Source organism: Anabrus simplex, chromosome 8, assembly GCF_040414725.1.
Source record: "Anabrus simplex isolate iqAnaSimp1 chromosome 8, ASM4041472v1, whole genome shotgun sequence".
Lineage (NCBI taxonomy): Eukaryota > Metazoa > Arthropoda > Insecta > Orthoptera > Tettigoniidae > Anabrus > Anabrus simplex.
This window is the reverse complement of record NC_090272.1, coordinates 120132078-120149161: the sequence shown is the minus strand read 5'-3', so window position 1 is coordinate 120149161 and position 17084 is coordinate 120132078. Positions and strand designations below refer to the sequence as shown.

General features: G+C 38.8%; 1 protein-coding gene across 1 annotated transcript in view; it reads right to left on the bottom strand.

Moving 5' to 3' along the window:
* Positions 1-6734: 6734 nt before the first annotated feature.
* LOC136878869 (small COPII coat GTPase SAR1B) overlaps positions 6735-17084 on the bottom strand; it is a 98168-nt gene continuing 87818 nt past the window's right edge. The window contains exon 6 of the mRNA XM_067152426.2: positions 6735-15236. Coding sequence (XP_067008527.1) covers positions 15120-15236 — 117 coding nt within the window. The 3' untranslated portion in view covers positions 6735-15119. The remainder of the gene's footprint in view (positions 15237-17084) is intronic.

The window sequence follows — 17084 nt, the reverse complement described above, 5'->3', positions numbered from 1 at the left end:
AACTTCTAACACGAGAATCGGGGTTTTGCAGCTAGATGCTCTTCTTAGATTTTAAATCACTGTATCACGAACTATTGTTTTACAGCCGGATACCCTTCCTGACGCAAAACTAAGATTTTAAATCGCAAGAATTTGTTTTAAGACTAGTTGTCCTTCCTGACGCAAAACTAGCAGTATCTAACCTCTTACATCATACACTATTGTTTTCGACCGGTTGCCCTTCCTGACGTCAAATAACTCGGATTAAGAATCTCTTTTACAACTTCTAACACGAGAATCGGGGTTTTACAGCTAGATGCTCTTCTTAGATTTTAAATCACTGTATCACGAACTATTGTTTTACAGCCGGATGCCCTTCCTGACGCAAAACTAAGATTTTAAATCGCAAGAATTTGTTTTAAGACTAGTTGCCCTTCCAGACGCAAAACTGGCAGTATCTAGCCTCTTACATCATACACTATTGTTTTCGACCGGTTGCCCTTCCTGACGTCAAAGAACTCGGATTAAGAATCTCTTTTTCAACTTCTAACACGAGAATCGGGGATTTACAGCTAGATGCTCTTCTTAGATTTTAAATCGCTGTATCATGAACTATTGTTTTACAGCCGGATGCCCTTCCTGACGCAAAATTAAGATTTTAAATCAGGAGAATTTGTTTTGAGACTAGTTGCCCTTCCTGACGCAAAACTGGCAGTATCTAGCCTCTTACATCATACACTATTGTTTTCGACCGGTTGCCCTTCCTGACGTCAAAGAACTGGGATTAAGAATGTTTTACAACAAGTTGCTCTTTCTAACATGAGAATCGGGGATTTACAGCTAGATGCTCGCCGGATGTCCTTCCTGACGGCATAAGTGTCCAGGATTTGAATCGCGGTATCCATCATTGTGTCTGACTTGCAAGCTCACGCGTATTTTTTTTTTTTTTTGCTGAGTTATCATGCTACTTCCGTTCGCCAGCTATAGCGGAAACTCGCAGTACTGCGTCTATTTCGTCTTACAACTTGGAGGAGACAACATGTGTACATATAATTTATGATCTTTCACCCCCAATATATTTTTTTAAACATGTAAGTATGTAGTATCTCGCAACATTCTTATCCTTGTGTGTATCAGTGTTCTAGTCGTGTTACAATTACTAAGCGAGTGACCCGAGCGAGTTGGCTACGCAGTGTGCTTTCTTGATTTTCGTATGACATATATCAGTGTATTTGCAATTACTAAGCGTCTTAGCAGTGCGATGAACGAGTTAGCTACGCGGTATAGTTTTTTTTATTTTCGTACTAAGCAAATCATTTGAAGTGTTGCCGAGTTAGCTATGCGATATGTGCACAGTGTGTTTTTGATTTTCATACTAGGCAAGTGATAGGCGAGATAGCTATGCGATATGTGCACAGTGTGTGTTTTACACTATAAATCATTGAAGTTGTACTTTTGCTCTGAACACATCAAACAATGTTCTTACAGTGTTCGATTCTAGTCTTGCTATGCTTCAATCTAATTTTCTTAGAACAAAGGTATCCCCTAACATGTTGTACAGTGTTCGGTTCTACTTGTTTAGTGATCTGAACACATCAATCAATGTTCTGATCACATGTTGTATCGAGTGCAGTGCTCAATTCTAGTCTTGTTATGTTTCAATCTGATCTTCTTAGAACAAAGGTATCCCCTAACATGTTGTACAGTGTTCGGTTCTACTTGTTTAGTGATCTGAACACATCAATCAATGTTCTGATCACATGTTGCATCGAGTGCTGTGTTCAATTCTAGTCTTGTTATGTTTCAATCTGTTCCTCTTAGAACAAAGTTATCCCCTAACATGTTGTACAGTGTTCGGTTCTACTTGTTTAGTGATCTGAACACATCAATCAATGTTCTGATCACATGTTAAGGTTAACGACATCGAGTGCAGTGTTCGATTCTAGTCTTGTTATGTTTCAATCTAATTTTCTTAGAACAAAGGTATCCCCTAACATGTACAGTGTTCGGTTCTACTTGTTTAGTGATCTGAACACATCAATCAATGTTCTGTTCACATGTTAAGGTTAACGACATCGATTGCAGTGTTCAATTCTAGTCTTGTTATGTTTCAATCTGATCTTCTTAGAACAAAGGTATCCCCTAACATGTTGTACAGCGTTCGATTCTATTTATGTAGTGTTCTGAACACACAAAACAATGTTTTAATCACATGTTGAAGTTAACGACATCGAGTACAGTGTTCGATTCTAGCACTGAGGTTTGTGATGCAAGATGGCGGATGACAGCTGTCAAAAAGCACGTGGAATTTGTCACCGGCACAAAGAGGGCAGCACGGTGCTCTCTGACGGTTGACAACTGTCAGAAAAGCACATGGGTTTGTAAAGCGTGTAGAATTTACCACCACCACATAGAGGGTAGCAAGGCGCTCTCTGAATTAAAGATGGCGGATGATAGCTGACAAAAAAAAAAGCGCATAGGTTTGTTTCCAAACAGGAGCATAAAGAATTTTTCAAATTGCCGCCACTACATTTCAAAGGTATCTAGCTAAAGAGTGCAGCACTGAGGTTTGCGATGCAAGATGGCGGATGACAGCTGTGACGTACCACATTTCAAAGGTAAGTAGCTAAAGAGGGCAGCACGGTGCTCTCTGGATTAAAGATGGTGGTTGACAGCTGCACGTGGCTTTGTTTCCAAACAAGAGCACGTGGAATTTGCCGCCACTACATTTCAAGCTAAAGAGCGCAGCACTGAGGTTTGCGATGCAAGATGGCGGATGACAGCTGTGACGTACCACATTTCAAAGGTAAGTAGCTAAAGAGGGCAGCACGGTGCTCTCTGGATTAAAGATGGAGGATGACAGCTGCACGTGGCTTTGTTTCCAAACAAGAGCACGTGGAATTTGCCGCCACCACATTTCAAACTAAAGAGTGCAGCACTGAGGTTTGCGATGCAAGATGGCGGATGACAGCTGTGACGTACCACATTTCAAAGGTAAGTAGCTAAAGAGGGCAGCACGGTGCTCTATGGATTAAAGATGGCGGATGACAGCTGCACGTGGATTTGTTTATCTCACGCTAGTGAGGTTAAGTTTGTAGCACTAAGGTTTAGGCCCGCCAAGATGGCAGCACTGCCGATGACAGGTGACGAATTTTACATCTACTACGATAAAGAGGGCAGCACAGTGCTCTGTAGTTTAAATATGGCGGATGACAGCTGTCAAAAAAGCACGTGGCTTTGTTTACCACGCGCTAGTTAGGTTAAGTTGGTACTACTGAGGTTTAGGCCCGTCAAGATGGCAGTACTGAGGTTGGCGATGCGTTGTTGTCTGTCAAAAAGCACGTGGCTGTCAAAACACACGTGGCTTTGTTTACCTCGCGCTAGTTAGGTCAAGTTGGCACTACTGAGGTTTAGGCCCGTCAAGATGGCAGTACTGAGGTTAGCGATGCGTTGTTGTCTGTCAAAACGCACGTGGCTTTGTTTACCGTCAAGATGGCAGCAGTGAGGTTAGCGATGCGTTGTTGTCGATGACAGCTGTCAAAAAGCACGTGGCTTTGTTTACAAATTCAAATCTCACGCCAAAATTCAAATTTCCCGCGGGAGGAGGCCGCCGTACTGTCCAATTATACTACTATCAGCCAGATCTATTAGTTACTTACCACACTCACGGAAACTGCCGAGGAATGGTTTTTACTCGCATTAATTTTGGGGAGGAAAGGCAGCGCGTACCTACTCAACATTACGAACCCCAGAAATAACCATATGTAGGTCCCATTGGTTACTGTTCACTTTTATACTTGTTCTGTACCAACAATAAAACGTTCTGCTGTAAATCTGTGTAACAAGAAAGCAAAAGCAGAACACATCATCAAGTCTGGAAAATGAGTGAAACATACACCTACATTCTTCGTAACAAGCATTTCTTTGGTTGGAATTTTCGTTTTTCATAATGGTAACCTGTCCTCATACGAAGTAAATGAAAATATCAATGTCTATTCACTTGTATAGTTGTCTTTTCGACGTGGTACGCACAAGTTCCTAGCATTGTGGCAAATGCGAACCTCCACACACTGTATTTAAATTTGTAACACATTATATTTCCACAAAAACGTGTTATACAATAACAATGAAATGAATAAATTACACGAGAAGTATTACGTCCCTATGAGGTCTCATGATGTTAATAACAGCTGGTTGGATGATATTGCTTCCACTTACTGTACTTCTACCAGGCTCCTCTCTTTCATCTTCCCTATCCGACCTCCCTCGGCCAGCTCTTGTTTTTTTCTAACCCTGACGGTATTACAGCACTCGAGCCCAAGGGCGTTTTTCATTTTCACACCCTTCGTGGCCCTTGTCTTCCTTTGGCCGGCACCTCCATTTTTCGAAGTGTCGGATTCCTTCCATTTTTTCTCTCTGATTAGTGTTGTATGGGGGATGGTTGCCTAGTTGTACTTCCTCTTTAAAAATAATCACCACCACCACCAATTGTCACAAAACACCTCCGGCTTGGTCTGCACCACAAGAAGCTACCCTTCCGACAACTGCGAGGTATCCAGGCAGATGTACGTCCTATTTACAGTTATTAACAAATTATAACGCAAGGGTTATTCAGCTAAGGTGTCCACCTGAAAGAACTCTTGAACCGCTTAATATACTGACATTCTGTTTTTACTTTCGTTAATGGTATTAAGGGGCTCATAGTTCAACATGCAGTACTTTTCCAGGCTTTTGACAAAATTTATCGGCACACACGTTTCCAAATGGGAACTGCTGACGATGTAAGACATAATAAGTTACGCTCGTAGTTACTGGGACGTCGTACAGCTCGCAGCACAGAAGAATCGGTCTCGAGAGCGTTGCTCATTGCCCCTGTCGAAAGAATTGGAGCAAATCGGGCGGGCATTTTGGATTACACGTTCCACTCATGTGTAATGGTGGTTGCATTTGCAGCTATGCACATCTTGCCTCGTCTCAAGTTCGAATACTGCGCGCCTCTAGTATCCGGGTAGGTGTACATGCTACCTGCAGTTATTCACAAATTATAGAGGATTATTCAGCTAAGATGTCCACCACAAATAAGTCGTGAACAGTTTAAGATATTGACATTCTCTTTTCACTTTCGTTAATGGCATTAACGGGGCCATAGCTGGACATGTAGTACTTTTCCAGGCTTTTGAAAAAAAATATCGGTTCACACGTTTCCATATGAAAACATTATTTCACGAAATAAATGCTCGTCTTCAAATAGTAACACATCCGCCCCTCCCCGCTCTCACCGGCGGTCTGCTGCCTATCAGTCAGCTTGTTCCGCCAATTCGCGTCTTACTGTTCTTCTTGTAAGTTCCGTCTTGGTTCGAGATTATTCCAGATCAACACTTGTATTTGTAAATCTACTTTATAAGATCCTTTTGCAAGAACCTCGTGTTATTTTCATATCAACCTATTAATATCAAGTTTTGTTACAATATTTACGGACATATAATGAAACCAAGCCAATTTAAAGAACTCAACTATTTTATACAAGGAATTCTTTTTTTTTTTTTTTTTTTGTGTAAACAACAACTAGTGATACAGAGACTAATTAAGTCTACTATATAGGGCATAATGTGTATTTAAATCATCTTTCAAATCTTGTTAAGTCCAAGTTGAATGTTCTACACAATTAAGTAACATATTTCTTTGAGGAACTTCCTTTAATTTAAAAACTGGTTGCCTCGATTAGCCTATCAATACGGCTACAATGCCTATAAAAATTTTAAAATGATTCAGCTGTTTAACGAATCCAAATATTGTACATATTTTTTAACGATTGAAAAACTGACGACGACCTATATTTTATTACATAGTGGAAAGTTAAAAAAAAAAAAAAATCTAGTTAACTATATAATTGTTATGGTGTACACCTCATTATGTAAATGCTCAATAATTATGTAATATTTGTAAATACTTCACAGCTTTTACATTCATATTTTTAAATTATTAGTTTATATTAACTCCAAGAGTCTATGTCAATGTAATTCTTTTGAATGTCTTTGTAAAGATTCCCTAGGCTCATGGCAATCATGTTTGCCGAAACCGGTCCCATAAGTTTGAATAAATGAATATGTGATGACTTATCACGTGATTTAGTATTGAATAGGTGGATTCTAACATCTTTTTATACTATTTGAATGTAAATCTCAATGCAATTCGGACCCTAAAATGAAGTTTTTGACGTTAAATAACTGTTTATGGTATACTATAAAGTTTACACTCGTAGTTGCTGGGACGTGGCACAGATTGCAACACAGGAGAATTTGCCTCGAGATTATCGAGCAAGAGCGTTGCCCATCAGTACTGGTAACAGGACCTATTGAACCATGGTTTTGCTCTTCTATCGGTTTTACTATATTTTATAGCGGAAGTTACGATAATGTTTTGCAGTTTCAATACTGCACTATCAATATCACCATCTTAGACATATAGGGATACCATATCCATTAGTGCATTAGACTCTGAAATTACCTGCATGTTGATTTTCCTTGATAGGCCTACTTCTATAGTTTTAGTGACGACTCTGGTTCTCTCTCGCAGCATCAGCGTTGTTGCCACTGGTAAGTGCTTCCTGGTTGCTGTGCATAGAACTGTCTGGGAAATGATTTCGGCATCTTTCATATTGGAAAATGAATCTATAGTACTACTTCCATTACGGCATATATGTCTTTTCATTTGGTTTGTTATACAAATACATAACAGCAAATTAAACATACAACTGGACTTGAAATCCTTTTATTTCAGAAAAGTTAAAACAATATATACACAAAAGAAACGAGTAAGGAAAATCAAATAAAATTATGCTAACTTATACATTATGTAATGGAACTGTCCAATCCTAATTCATTTGTGAAATACAGAACATTTGCCACCTGCCTGAATAAAAATAAAACTAGTAACGGAGATGAATGTGGACAAGTTTCTTCACTGTAAGGGCGGTTATTAGCCTTCACTTCAGAGGATCTCAGGTTTGATTCCCTTTATCACTGTCTTGATGGGTTTCTTTATTGTTTTGATTGTGCTATTTATAGTTACTCAACAAAAGCATGAGTGCATGGTATTGTATGTTCCTCACATTTAATATTTTATCAAATTTAACTTTGATTCAAAATGAAAATCCACAGCCTGTTTAACTGGGTCAGGAATGGAATGAACGAAGCCCCCATCTAGCGGCGAGGATAAAAATTGTGCCGGCTGCCGAAGCCTGCCGCACTCCTTTAGGGCAATGATTAATGAATGACATATCAAAATAAAATTCACCTCCCATGCATATGCAAACCCTGTGGATACCCACAAACATCTATAGATACAATTGTTTCCGAGAAAAGTGTAGCTGCGAGGAACTTATATAATAACATGCACTAGTTTTTTTTTTGAGCAACTGTACATATATTTTCTGCAGTCTCTTCAGTTACTGTGGTACAATTCAAATTATGATTTGTGTAAAATTTAATAAAATGGATCTTTCCTTTAGAAAATGACCATGAATGTATCTCAATCTATGGTAAACAAGAATGAATGATAGTACTGTGCAATTCCAGTATACTGTAGATATATGTCAATGAACCAACAAAAAGGCAGAGGAATATTTAAAAATTTCAATAACATTTAAAACTGTAACTTAAGAGACCTTATCTTGTTTTCACCACTCAATGCATCTCAAGTGACCACTTGGTACCATCTCATCTTATACTGCAAATGTAATGCCATTATCAGTTTTCATAAAATATCTTGAGTCTCTTCTACTATGCATGGGTATGTGTAGATTGGCGGTAGCAATTGTTGTTTCAGGTGCAAGATAAGTATAGAGACTTGATAATATGTATTGCTATAAAATATGTGTGCAATAGGTTGTCTAACTTAGTTGCCTAGACATCCCACAGTCTGTGACTGAATTCAGAGGTTTCAATAGGAACTCTTCCCCCCCTTCCCTCCATTCTGGTAGGGGCCAGGATAATCACTTGCACATCACAAGAGCAGACTAAAAGAAGAAGAACCTCAGGGCTCTCCATTTAAGAGCATGGAGCAGCAACTGCAAGGTCCCTAGCTGAGTCCACAAATGTTTCCTATTACTTCTGTCATGCTTCTTACTTTCATCTTTCCTATACAACATCCCTAGGTCAAACTTTTCTTCTGACCTTAGCAGTATTTAGACTATAGTCTGATAGCAGAAGGTCTCAAATGTGCCCTCCAAATAAGAGATCTTCTCCCAGCTTTGGCAGCCAGATTAAATGTACTGCATTTATTCGCGTAATTTTCCTACATTTTTTTACAGCAATTTTTAACTTCAAAGGAGGGGAGGGAGAATTATGCAAATTTAGTTTTCAATCTAAAATACCAATGGAATTCCACTAGTATTTCTGTACAGTCCTCCTCTATAAAGAGAGATGATGAATCTACAACAGCCATCCTCTGCTTTCTTTAAAACTGAGAGATTTCTACTGCATTTTTTTCTGCACCTCCACATTTACCACTTTGTATGAAACTACACAGCCACCTTTCCTTAATCCGGTTACATATTTCAATAGTTCCTTTTGATTTCTGCACACTAGCCTGATTTAGGTCCTTTAAATTATAAGGTTAATTGGCAAAAATTGTCCCTTTTTATTTATGCCAGAAGCATACATTTGATGGCTAAACACAAAACTCGTGTTGTAGTACAATTGCCGTTATTTTCTACTAATTCAATCACCGTTAATTTAAAATGTGATTTGAAATTACCCGTTTTCCTTACCCATCACTATTCACATAAAAATAATTAGCAAAGAGAATGCCATATTATAGAACAAGTGAGTGCCTCTTGCATGGTTATTACTAGCACCCTAGTTATGTTTGTATATATCAACATGACATGTAGTTTACAGAGCCGAATGGTCTTGTCACTGCGGTGTTGCTGTTTGATCTTCTCAGTCGTTGTGTACAAACTGATCATCAGCCATTGTAACAATTGGGTACGGCTAGGCATACACTAAATTAACATTTCTTTTTCAGATATCAATTTAACGGTTTATTCCATTCACCCTGGCTACACTGTATGTGAAATAAGTTATATATGCATTAAGTGATCAAGTTTTGGAATGTGATGACTACACAATAAATTTTTTACATAGGTTGTAGCGCCTTGGTATAAACTGCCTTGCATTTTCGAAGAAATGAAGTGTTTCGAAATGTCCTGATAGAATTGAGCATAACGCAAAAGGCCATCATTTCATTATAGGTTGTCAGATGACTTGAATAGAAACTGCAGAAAAAGAGTTAGATATATGGAATATTTGACGACTGACCCGGACATTCGGAATACTTCATTACTTAATGTAAATGTAGTTGCTGAAAGTTACGTCCTTTACTAGAAGATTATGGACTGCAATCCATTCGTCTATTCAGTGACCTCAAGGACAGCTTTGTATTTCAATACTGCGTGATGCCTTCAATAGCATTTAGTCACAGCCCTATGCACATATTTCTTGCGTTACTGAACGGAGGAAGGTTATGTTTAAAAATTTCCATCTAGCCATTAATGTTTTCATGACGACGCATTAATAAAAATAAAAATATAGAAAACGCACAGAGAGGAAACTTTCACGTAATCATGGTGGGAAAATTATGCAAATTTTTATTTCTCACTAAACTTCAATTTCAAAATTAAGGACAGGAAAGTTACATGGCTAAATACAGTATCTTCAAGTACGTAAAATATCAGATTTTTACAGGACATACAGCACTGCATTACAATGCACAACTGATGAAATAATTATATCCATTATTTATTTATTCATATGACTGAGCTTTAGAACATCTCCTCACTGTAGCTGTCTTAGCTCTATTCAGAAATTTTTAACTAAACGTTCGCTCAATGCAGTTCCCTTGCTGAACATCTTTGGAGGAAGTTTTTCTGACAATTTTTCATAAAGCATTGATCTGTACTGTGTTTTTGTCTTTCTAAATATGCTCAACATCATCTCTGCTATGTGGAATTCAGAAAATGGCAAGCATAGCCTTACAACAGTGACATATTTAAGAACACCATCAGTTGATTTCATCTGCCCTACCTATGTCCACTGAACATAAATTCTCTCCACCTACTGATAAAACGAGGAAAAGCACAGGATTTTTAAACAATACAAGAATATGGAAATAGACCACAAATAGCACGACATATGCATCTACCAACCTTACGTGTTCACTCTGTATAGAAAAGGAGTGTTCCCTGCTTTGACTAGCTGCGTGCCTGCAAGGTAAACACAGCCAGTGCCTGTGCCCCATATTCCCTGAGTCATGTTTGCTCTTATAGTGTGCGGAGTGTAGCCTCATGGTGAACGCAACAACATAACGCCATTCGGACCCCGTTTTGCAGAGTAGAATACTCGGCCGCCTGGAAGCAGGCCAGACACAGACCGAAGTCGCTGCATCCTTGAATGTGCCACAAAGTGTCATTTCCACGCTTTAAAGACGATTTCGAGACACAGGAGATGTTAGTTGTAGGCCAGTACCAGGTCGACCAAGGGTAACCACTCCACAGCAGGATCAATATCTGGCCTTAACCGCCCGACGAAATCGGAGTGCACCTGCAAGACAATTATTGGCGGAGCTTGCAGCCATTTCAGGGGTGGCCGTTTCCCAGCAAACTGTGTACCAGAGGCTCAGAACAGCAGGGCTGTTTGCCCGACGTCCAGTGGTGTGCGTCCCGATCACTTCAGCACAGAGATGGGCATGTTTACTGTGGAGCCGTCAACATCGAAACTGGACCATGAACGAATGGAGGCAAGTGCTCTTCACAGGTGAATCCCGCTTCAGTTTTCAGAATGATTCCCGTCGCACATTAATCTGGAGAGAACCGGGTAGCCGATACAACCACAGGAACATCGTGGAACGGTACCAGTATGGTGGTGGTGGCGTCATAGTGTGGAGTGGCATCATGTTGAATGGCTGTATGGACCTCCACATCTTCATGGGTGGCCCAGGGAACACTGTTAAAGCTCGGAGATACAGGGATGAGGTACTGAGACCACATGTTTGACTCTTCAGAGGTGCAGTTGTTCCAGACTTCCTCTTAATGGACGATAATGCCTGACTGTACTGCTCTGGTGGATGAATTTCTGGCTGAGGAAGAGATTCATCATATGGACTGGCCAGTGAGGTCTGCGAATCTGAATCCCTGCCCGTCAGCCTCTACCAAGGCCCCTCCAAGACCTTCGCATTGCCCTTTCGGAGGAATGGGATCGACTGCCAGAAGACCTCTTGGACCATTTGACAGAGAGCATGCCACGTCACTGCGAAGCATGTGTAGCCGTTAGGGGTAACAGCATATTTTGTTGTGGAAGACACTGCCAAGTTTTGTTAGTTGTTGTCAAAGGTGTATCTTAGGTATCAGAACTTTTCTGACACTGCATTTTTGGACAAGTTGTGACACATGATGTGTGATTCAGCTTTCGTCTGTTCAGCAATTCATCTGACGTTCCTATCAGGCGGTATGGTCTCATTTAGTGATAACGCTTAACTTTTGGACACTAGTGTACATAAATACAAAGTATGCTACAAGTGTTATTTTTAATTGAATAGGTGGATATTAAAAATAACACTTGTAACATACTTTGTATTTACGTACATTTCAATATGGACTTAACATGAGAATTATAACGTGTAACTAGTGTACATACCACACTATGCACCACCACAGAAACGAAGAATAGAGAATACATTAATTCACATAGGTATGGCATCCAGCCTTAAATAATCCCCCATCAAGGGCTGATCCCGATAAACCGGGGAAAAGACCAATAATAATAATAATAATAATAATAATAATAATAATAATAATAATAATAATAATAATAATAATAATAATAATAATAATAAATATGCTTTTAAAATCAGGAGATTGGTCTCCATAATAAAGAGAAAGGGAGGAAGAATGAAAAATTGGGAGTCTCCCGCTTAGACCAGGGAAGTTGGCACGCTTGAACATGGTTTTAAGACAGTGTTTTAAACACTTTTACTTTTTTTTCTTTTTCTTTCTTCATACATTCCAAGTATGAACAAAATCCACTTGTACTTTGCTGAAGTATTCAGAATATCCCTCTTTCTGAGTAGTGGGTCTTGACAATTTTCCAATATGTACCTCTACAATGAGACATACAACTTTTTTGTTAAGGGTTATTTCAAAGTAAAGGAAGCCTTGAGGTCTATTCACACATATCCGTGACATACGTGATGTCTCAGTGATGGCTATTCACACCTATCAGTATTGTTTCAGTTTCAGTTCAGTGATTGCCGAGATGTCAAAGTTTACGGATGTAGAATTGGCGGCTATTGCTATAATTCTAGGTGAAGAGAAACAGCGTCAGTTTAAAAAAGGAAGCGGGTACATGAGGCATGGCGGAATAGAGAACGCGATGGCGAATTCGCTACTCTGTATAAGGAACTAACTGGCGATCAAACTAAATATTTTGAATATTTCAGAATGTCTGAAAATTGTTTTAACATATTGCTGAGTAAACTGGAAGTTCATTTAAACCGACAAAACACCCGCTGGAGAAAGGCGATAATACAGAGAGAACGGTTAGAAGTTTGTATGAGGTAAGTGAATAATACAGTACAAATACAATGAAACAAATATTTACTTAACCACACACATTGAACTTACATCGCTCATTTTATATTCATTAGTGCGTACAAACTTAACAGCAGAACGTGTCCGTGAAACAGCAAAAATATCGCTGGCGACAATACTCAATATCACAGAACGGATACGGCACTGATACTGACGCAGAAAATATGGCACTGCGCCGGACAAGTGTGGACACGACAGATTCAAAGGAACGATATGAATCATCACTGACACTGATGCAGTTTCACGGAACTGACATGTCACGGATATGTGTGAATAGACCTTTTCTCCTTATGTTCATAATTCATGTACTAACAGAGACTGTGTATATCCAAAAAAATGAAATAGTGAAGTACTGCTTGGTGATAGCAAATAAAGAGATTTTTTCTAACTGCCAGTATTTTGTAAACAGTGGAGTGATCATCATTCTTGAAACATGATGAAATACATAGCTTGCCTGCCTACCTGCCAATTTGATGTGGTAGTGACAAAGGCTCCTTATGTCTGAATCATGGTTGAATGCTGTAAATTATTTATCCACTGGTTATTTCTTGAATTCACTAGGCCTAGATAGAATCAACTCATACTAGTAGTTATATAACTTTCTATTACTGTATTTGAGTGATTATTAATGAAACAATATGCATATTACAATACATTCAGGTTGTGGGCCAGTGAATTCAAATACCGCACTATAGTATGAGATAACTGATCTTACTGGGATGTCAGTATCAGTATGTGCAAATGCATTTTGTCATGCAAGTTTAGGAATCAAATGAGAGTTCAAAACCTTAATATACCGAGCTCGATAGCTACAGTCGCTTAAATGCGGCCAGTATCCAGTATTCGGGAGACAGTAGGTTCGAACTCCACTATCGGCAGCCCTGAAAATGGTTTTCCGTGGTTTCCCATTTTCACACCAGGCAAATGCTGGGGCTGTACCTTAAGGCCACGGCTGCTTCCTTCCCACTCCTAGCCCTTCCCTGTCCCATCGCCGCCATAAGACCTATCTGTGCCGGTGCGACGTAAAAAAAAAAACACCTTAATATATCAACTCAATTTTCTTCTGTGAAAAATTAATGAATTCAAGACTGCAAGTATAGTTCGGAATCAAATCACTCGTACACAATTTCCTTACTGGCCTAGGCACTTCAATATCAAAGGTTAATCAAATTACCTCGGCAACTACATATTTAAGTCTAGTGATAAATGGAACATGCAGTTGACTGATACCGATCAGCTACGGTGCAAAATCACACTCTAAGGAAAAATGAAAACCCCACCCTAAACTTAATTTTACATGTAAAAGAAAGTTCATTAAGGATACTTATGAAGGAAATGCGAGCAGAAATTAAATGATAATTGGAAATGATAACCAACAGGATGACACAATGGACTGAAGTGAAAGTGATCTTCTGTGGCTTCATTCTAAACGAGAAGCTTAATTTTTATCAGTGATATCCATATCACAGAATATGACAGGCAAATGAACAGTCAGAATAGTGTGAAATTTCAAACGTGCTTACGTCCAGAAAGATCATTATTTTGAAATTACAAGAACAGAATTAAATTAGTTTATTCTCCACAACAAATTAATAGAACATTATGAAAAACATGTCCTAATAAAGATATCAAAACATTCATAAACTTCTAAAACTATACACGAGTCCATATTCCTGAAAACCAAGGAAGATTAATACATCTACCTTAACTTTCCGAGTTTCTTGGAATATTAGGAGTTGCTTGTACACTGTATAATGGAGTTTAAGTAGATTAAAAAAGCATTATTAGAGGTTCTTTATTAATCTCAGTATTGAAGATAACCTCTACATACATTTTTAGCACAGGGAACAGACAGGTGGATAAATGAACAACTGAAAACTTGGGTGCTAATGAGATGTGAGGTGATTAATAATAATATTATTTATTCTCATACAATACAACCCCACTTTGTTTCTATTTACGATGTCTACAGCTCAACTGGGTTGCCTTATATTTGGAATAAACAATCCAATGAAAATCGAAGTCTATGATAGTCACTCTTCAGAGTAATTGGGTAGGGAAATCTTCCACTTCCTAAAAGCTCATTTTGAACCACAGAATGAGTCACCTTGAATGCCACAAGAGATCAATGGCAGGGGGACATGCATATCGAATATTGAGTCACTTCAATCATGCTCGCCAAGCATCAAATGTGTATATGTGAATGACTGACTGTGAGAAATGTGCTGTTGTACAAACTGTTTAAAACACTGAATGTTGATTCACAACCAAAACAAACAAAATAAGATGTTATGCTCGTTAGACACTACTACACATTTACGATTGCACAACAGCACATTTCAAGAAAAGAAATTCTACACATGTCGAGATACAATGCATTTTTTTATAAAATAACTCTGATCCCAACAGTGAATGATTTTGTGGAACTTTTGAAATCCTTCCCTCTTCACGATAATTATATTAATGAACATCACGAGTTATGAAAAGCACCACATCAGTCGATGTACTGTGCCAGCCACCGGAAGCCTTCTCCATAGCCTTGTCGTTTTAGGACGGAACACATGAATAACTCCAGCGGACGTCCAGGAAGTTCTGATCTTGGTACCTTGCCCTGTAAAATCACAAACCATTTAAAATCAACCAGAAGCCAAAAACATGTCATATATGATCTCTCAGGTTTAGACTTCAGCTAATACTTTTTGGAAACAACTCCCTCAAAAATAGAATAGTCACATTAACTATGGTCTCTTGAATATAACGGTTGGACCATGATTAGACTTATGGATTTACCTACAGACAGTAAGGGAAGAAATGAAAAATCCAGAATAAGATTACACTTGTAATTAAACTATTATAAGGTATGGGTGGAATGAAATGATTATTTCAGAATTGTTTTCCAGATGGGAATTATAATTTAATTTCAGCCAGTGCGAGTCTTATAAAAGTATTCAAGCTCTAAGCACCAGCATCTCGAAAGGTGTGGCAATTCAACTGACAAGCCCAATCCTATACTGGAGGGAAACAAATTCACAACTGAAAAACCCCAAAGAACAAAATAAATTTTTAAAATTATTATTGTCATGAAAGTTGAGGCAACTGAGCAAGCTGGCGGTGCATTTAGGGGGATGCAGCGGTGAGCTTGCATTTGGGAGATAGTGGATTCGAATCTTACCGCCTGCAGGCCTGAAGATGGTTTTCCAAGGTTTCTCATTTTCACACCAGGCAAATGCTGGAGCTGTACCTTAATTAAGGCCGCTTCCTTCCCACTCATAGCCCTATCCTATCCTTTCGTCGCTGTAAGAACTATATCTTTTGGTGTGACGTAAAGCCAACTGTAAAAAAGAACCCCAATGTCGGCAGCCCTGAAGATGGTTTTCCATGGTTTCCCATTTTCACACCAGGCAAATGCTGGGGATGTACCTTAAGTAAGGCCAAAGCCCCTTCCTTCACACTCCTAGACCTTCCCTGTCCTACTGTTGCCAGGAGACCTGTGTCAGTGCAACGTTAAGCTGACTGTAAAAAAAGGCATCACGATCAACAACCTTGTTTATATAAGTTATGAATTCTGTCAGATAACCTGTGAGGATTTGGCAATGGTTAATTAAATAAGGACTTTTTGGGGGAAGGAAGCAATATGGTATGATCCCTACATTTCTGAAGAATTGAAGGTAGAACCATGGAAAACTATCTCCAAGTTGGATGAAAAAGGTATTCTACACATGTCGAGATACAATGCATTTTTTTATAAAATAACTCTGATCCCAACAGTGAATGATTTTGTGGAACTTTTGAAATCCTTCCCTCTTCACGATAATTATATTAATGAACATCACGAGTTATGAGTTATATTATTCTCAGTTCAATACGGACCAAAAACATGAAATTCATAACCATCAACGATCAATATTATGAACAAATTTTGAAATCATCTCAGTTACGTACTCCATTTATTGTACTTCCTCTCCTGTCAGCTGTCCATTAAAGTTGAGATTAACATGGAAAAACATGAGTGCACCTTCATTTGTCTTAAATCAAAACCCAGATCATGGAAGGCCCTAAACTTATCACTTTCTAACACAAAATGTAACTACACTTCATCATTTACCATTTCAGGTAACTGGCTAGACTATCATGAATTGTTTTCATAAACTGATAGAAAGTAACTACTCAAATACTATGTCAACTCTCATTTTTGTGAAATATTTTCTCTAAATATTCCAACAATTGTTATAATCGTTTTCCCTAAACACGAAAATATTTTGAGGGAACCATTTTGCATGACTCACCAGCGAATGCCTCAGCTGCCTTAGCATCCGAACTAGAAGCCTCCCCTTGCCTAACAACACTATGGATGCCATTTCTCCTCTTAAAGTTATTGGGCCATTTCACTGTTAGTAATGTCCGACTCCATGGCTAAATGGTCAGCGTGCTGGCCTTTGGTCACAGGGGTCCCGGGTTC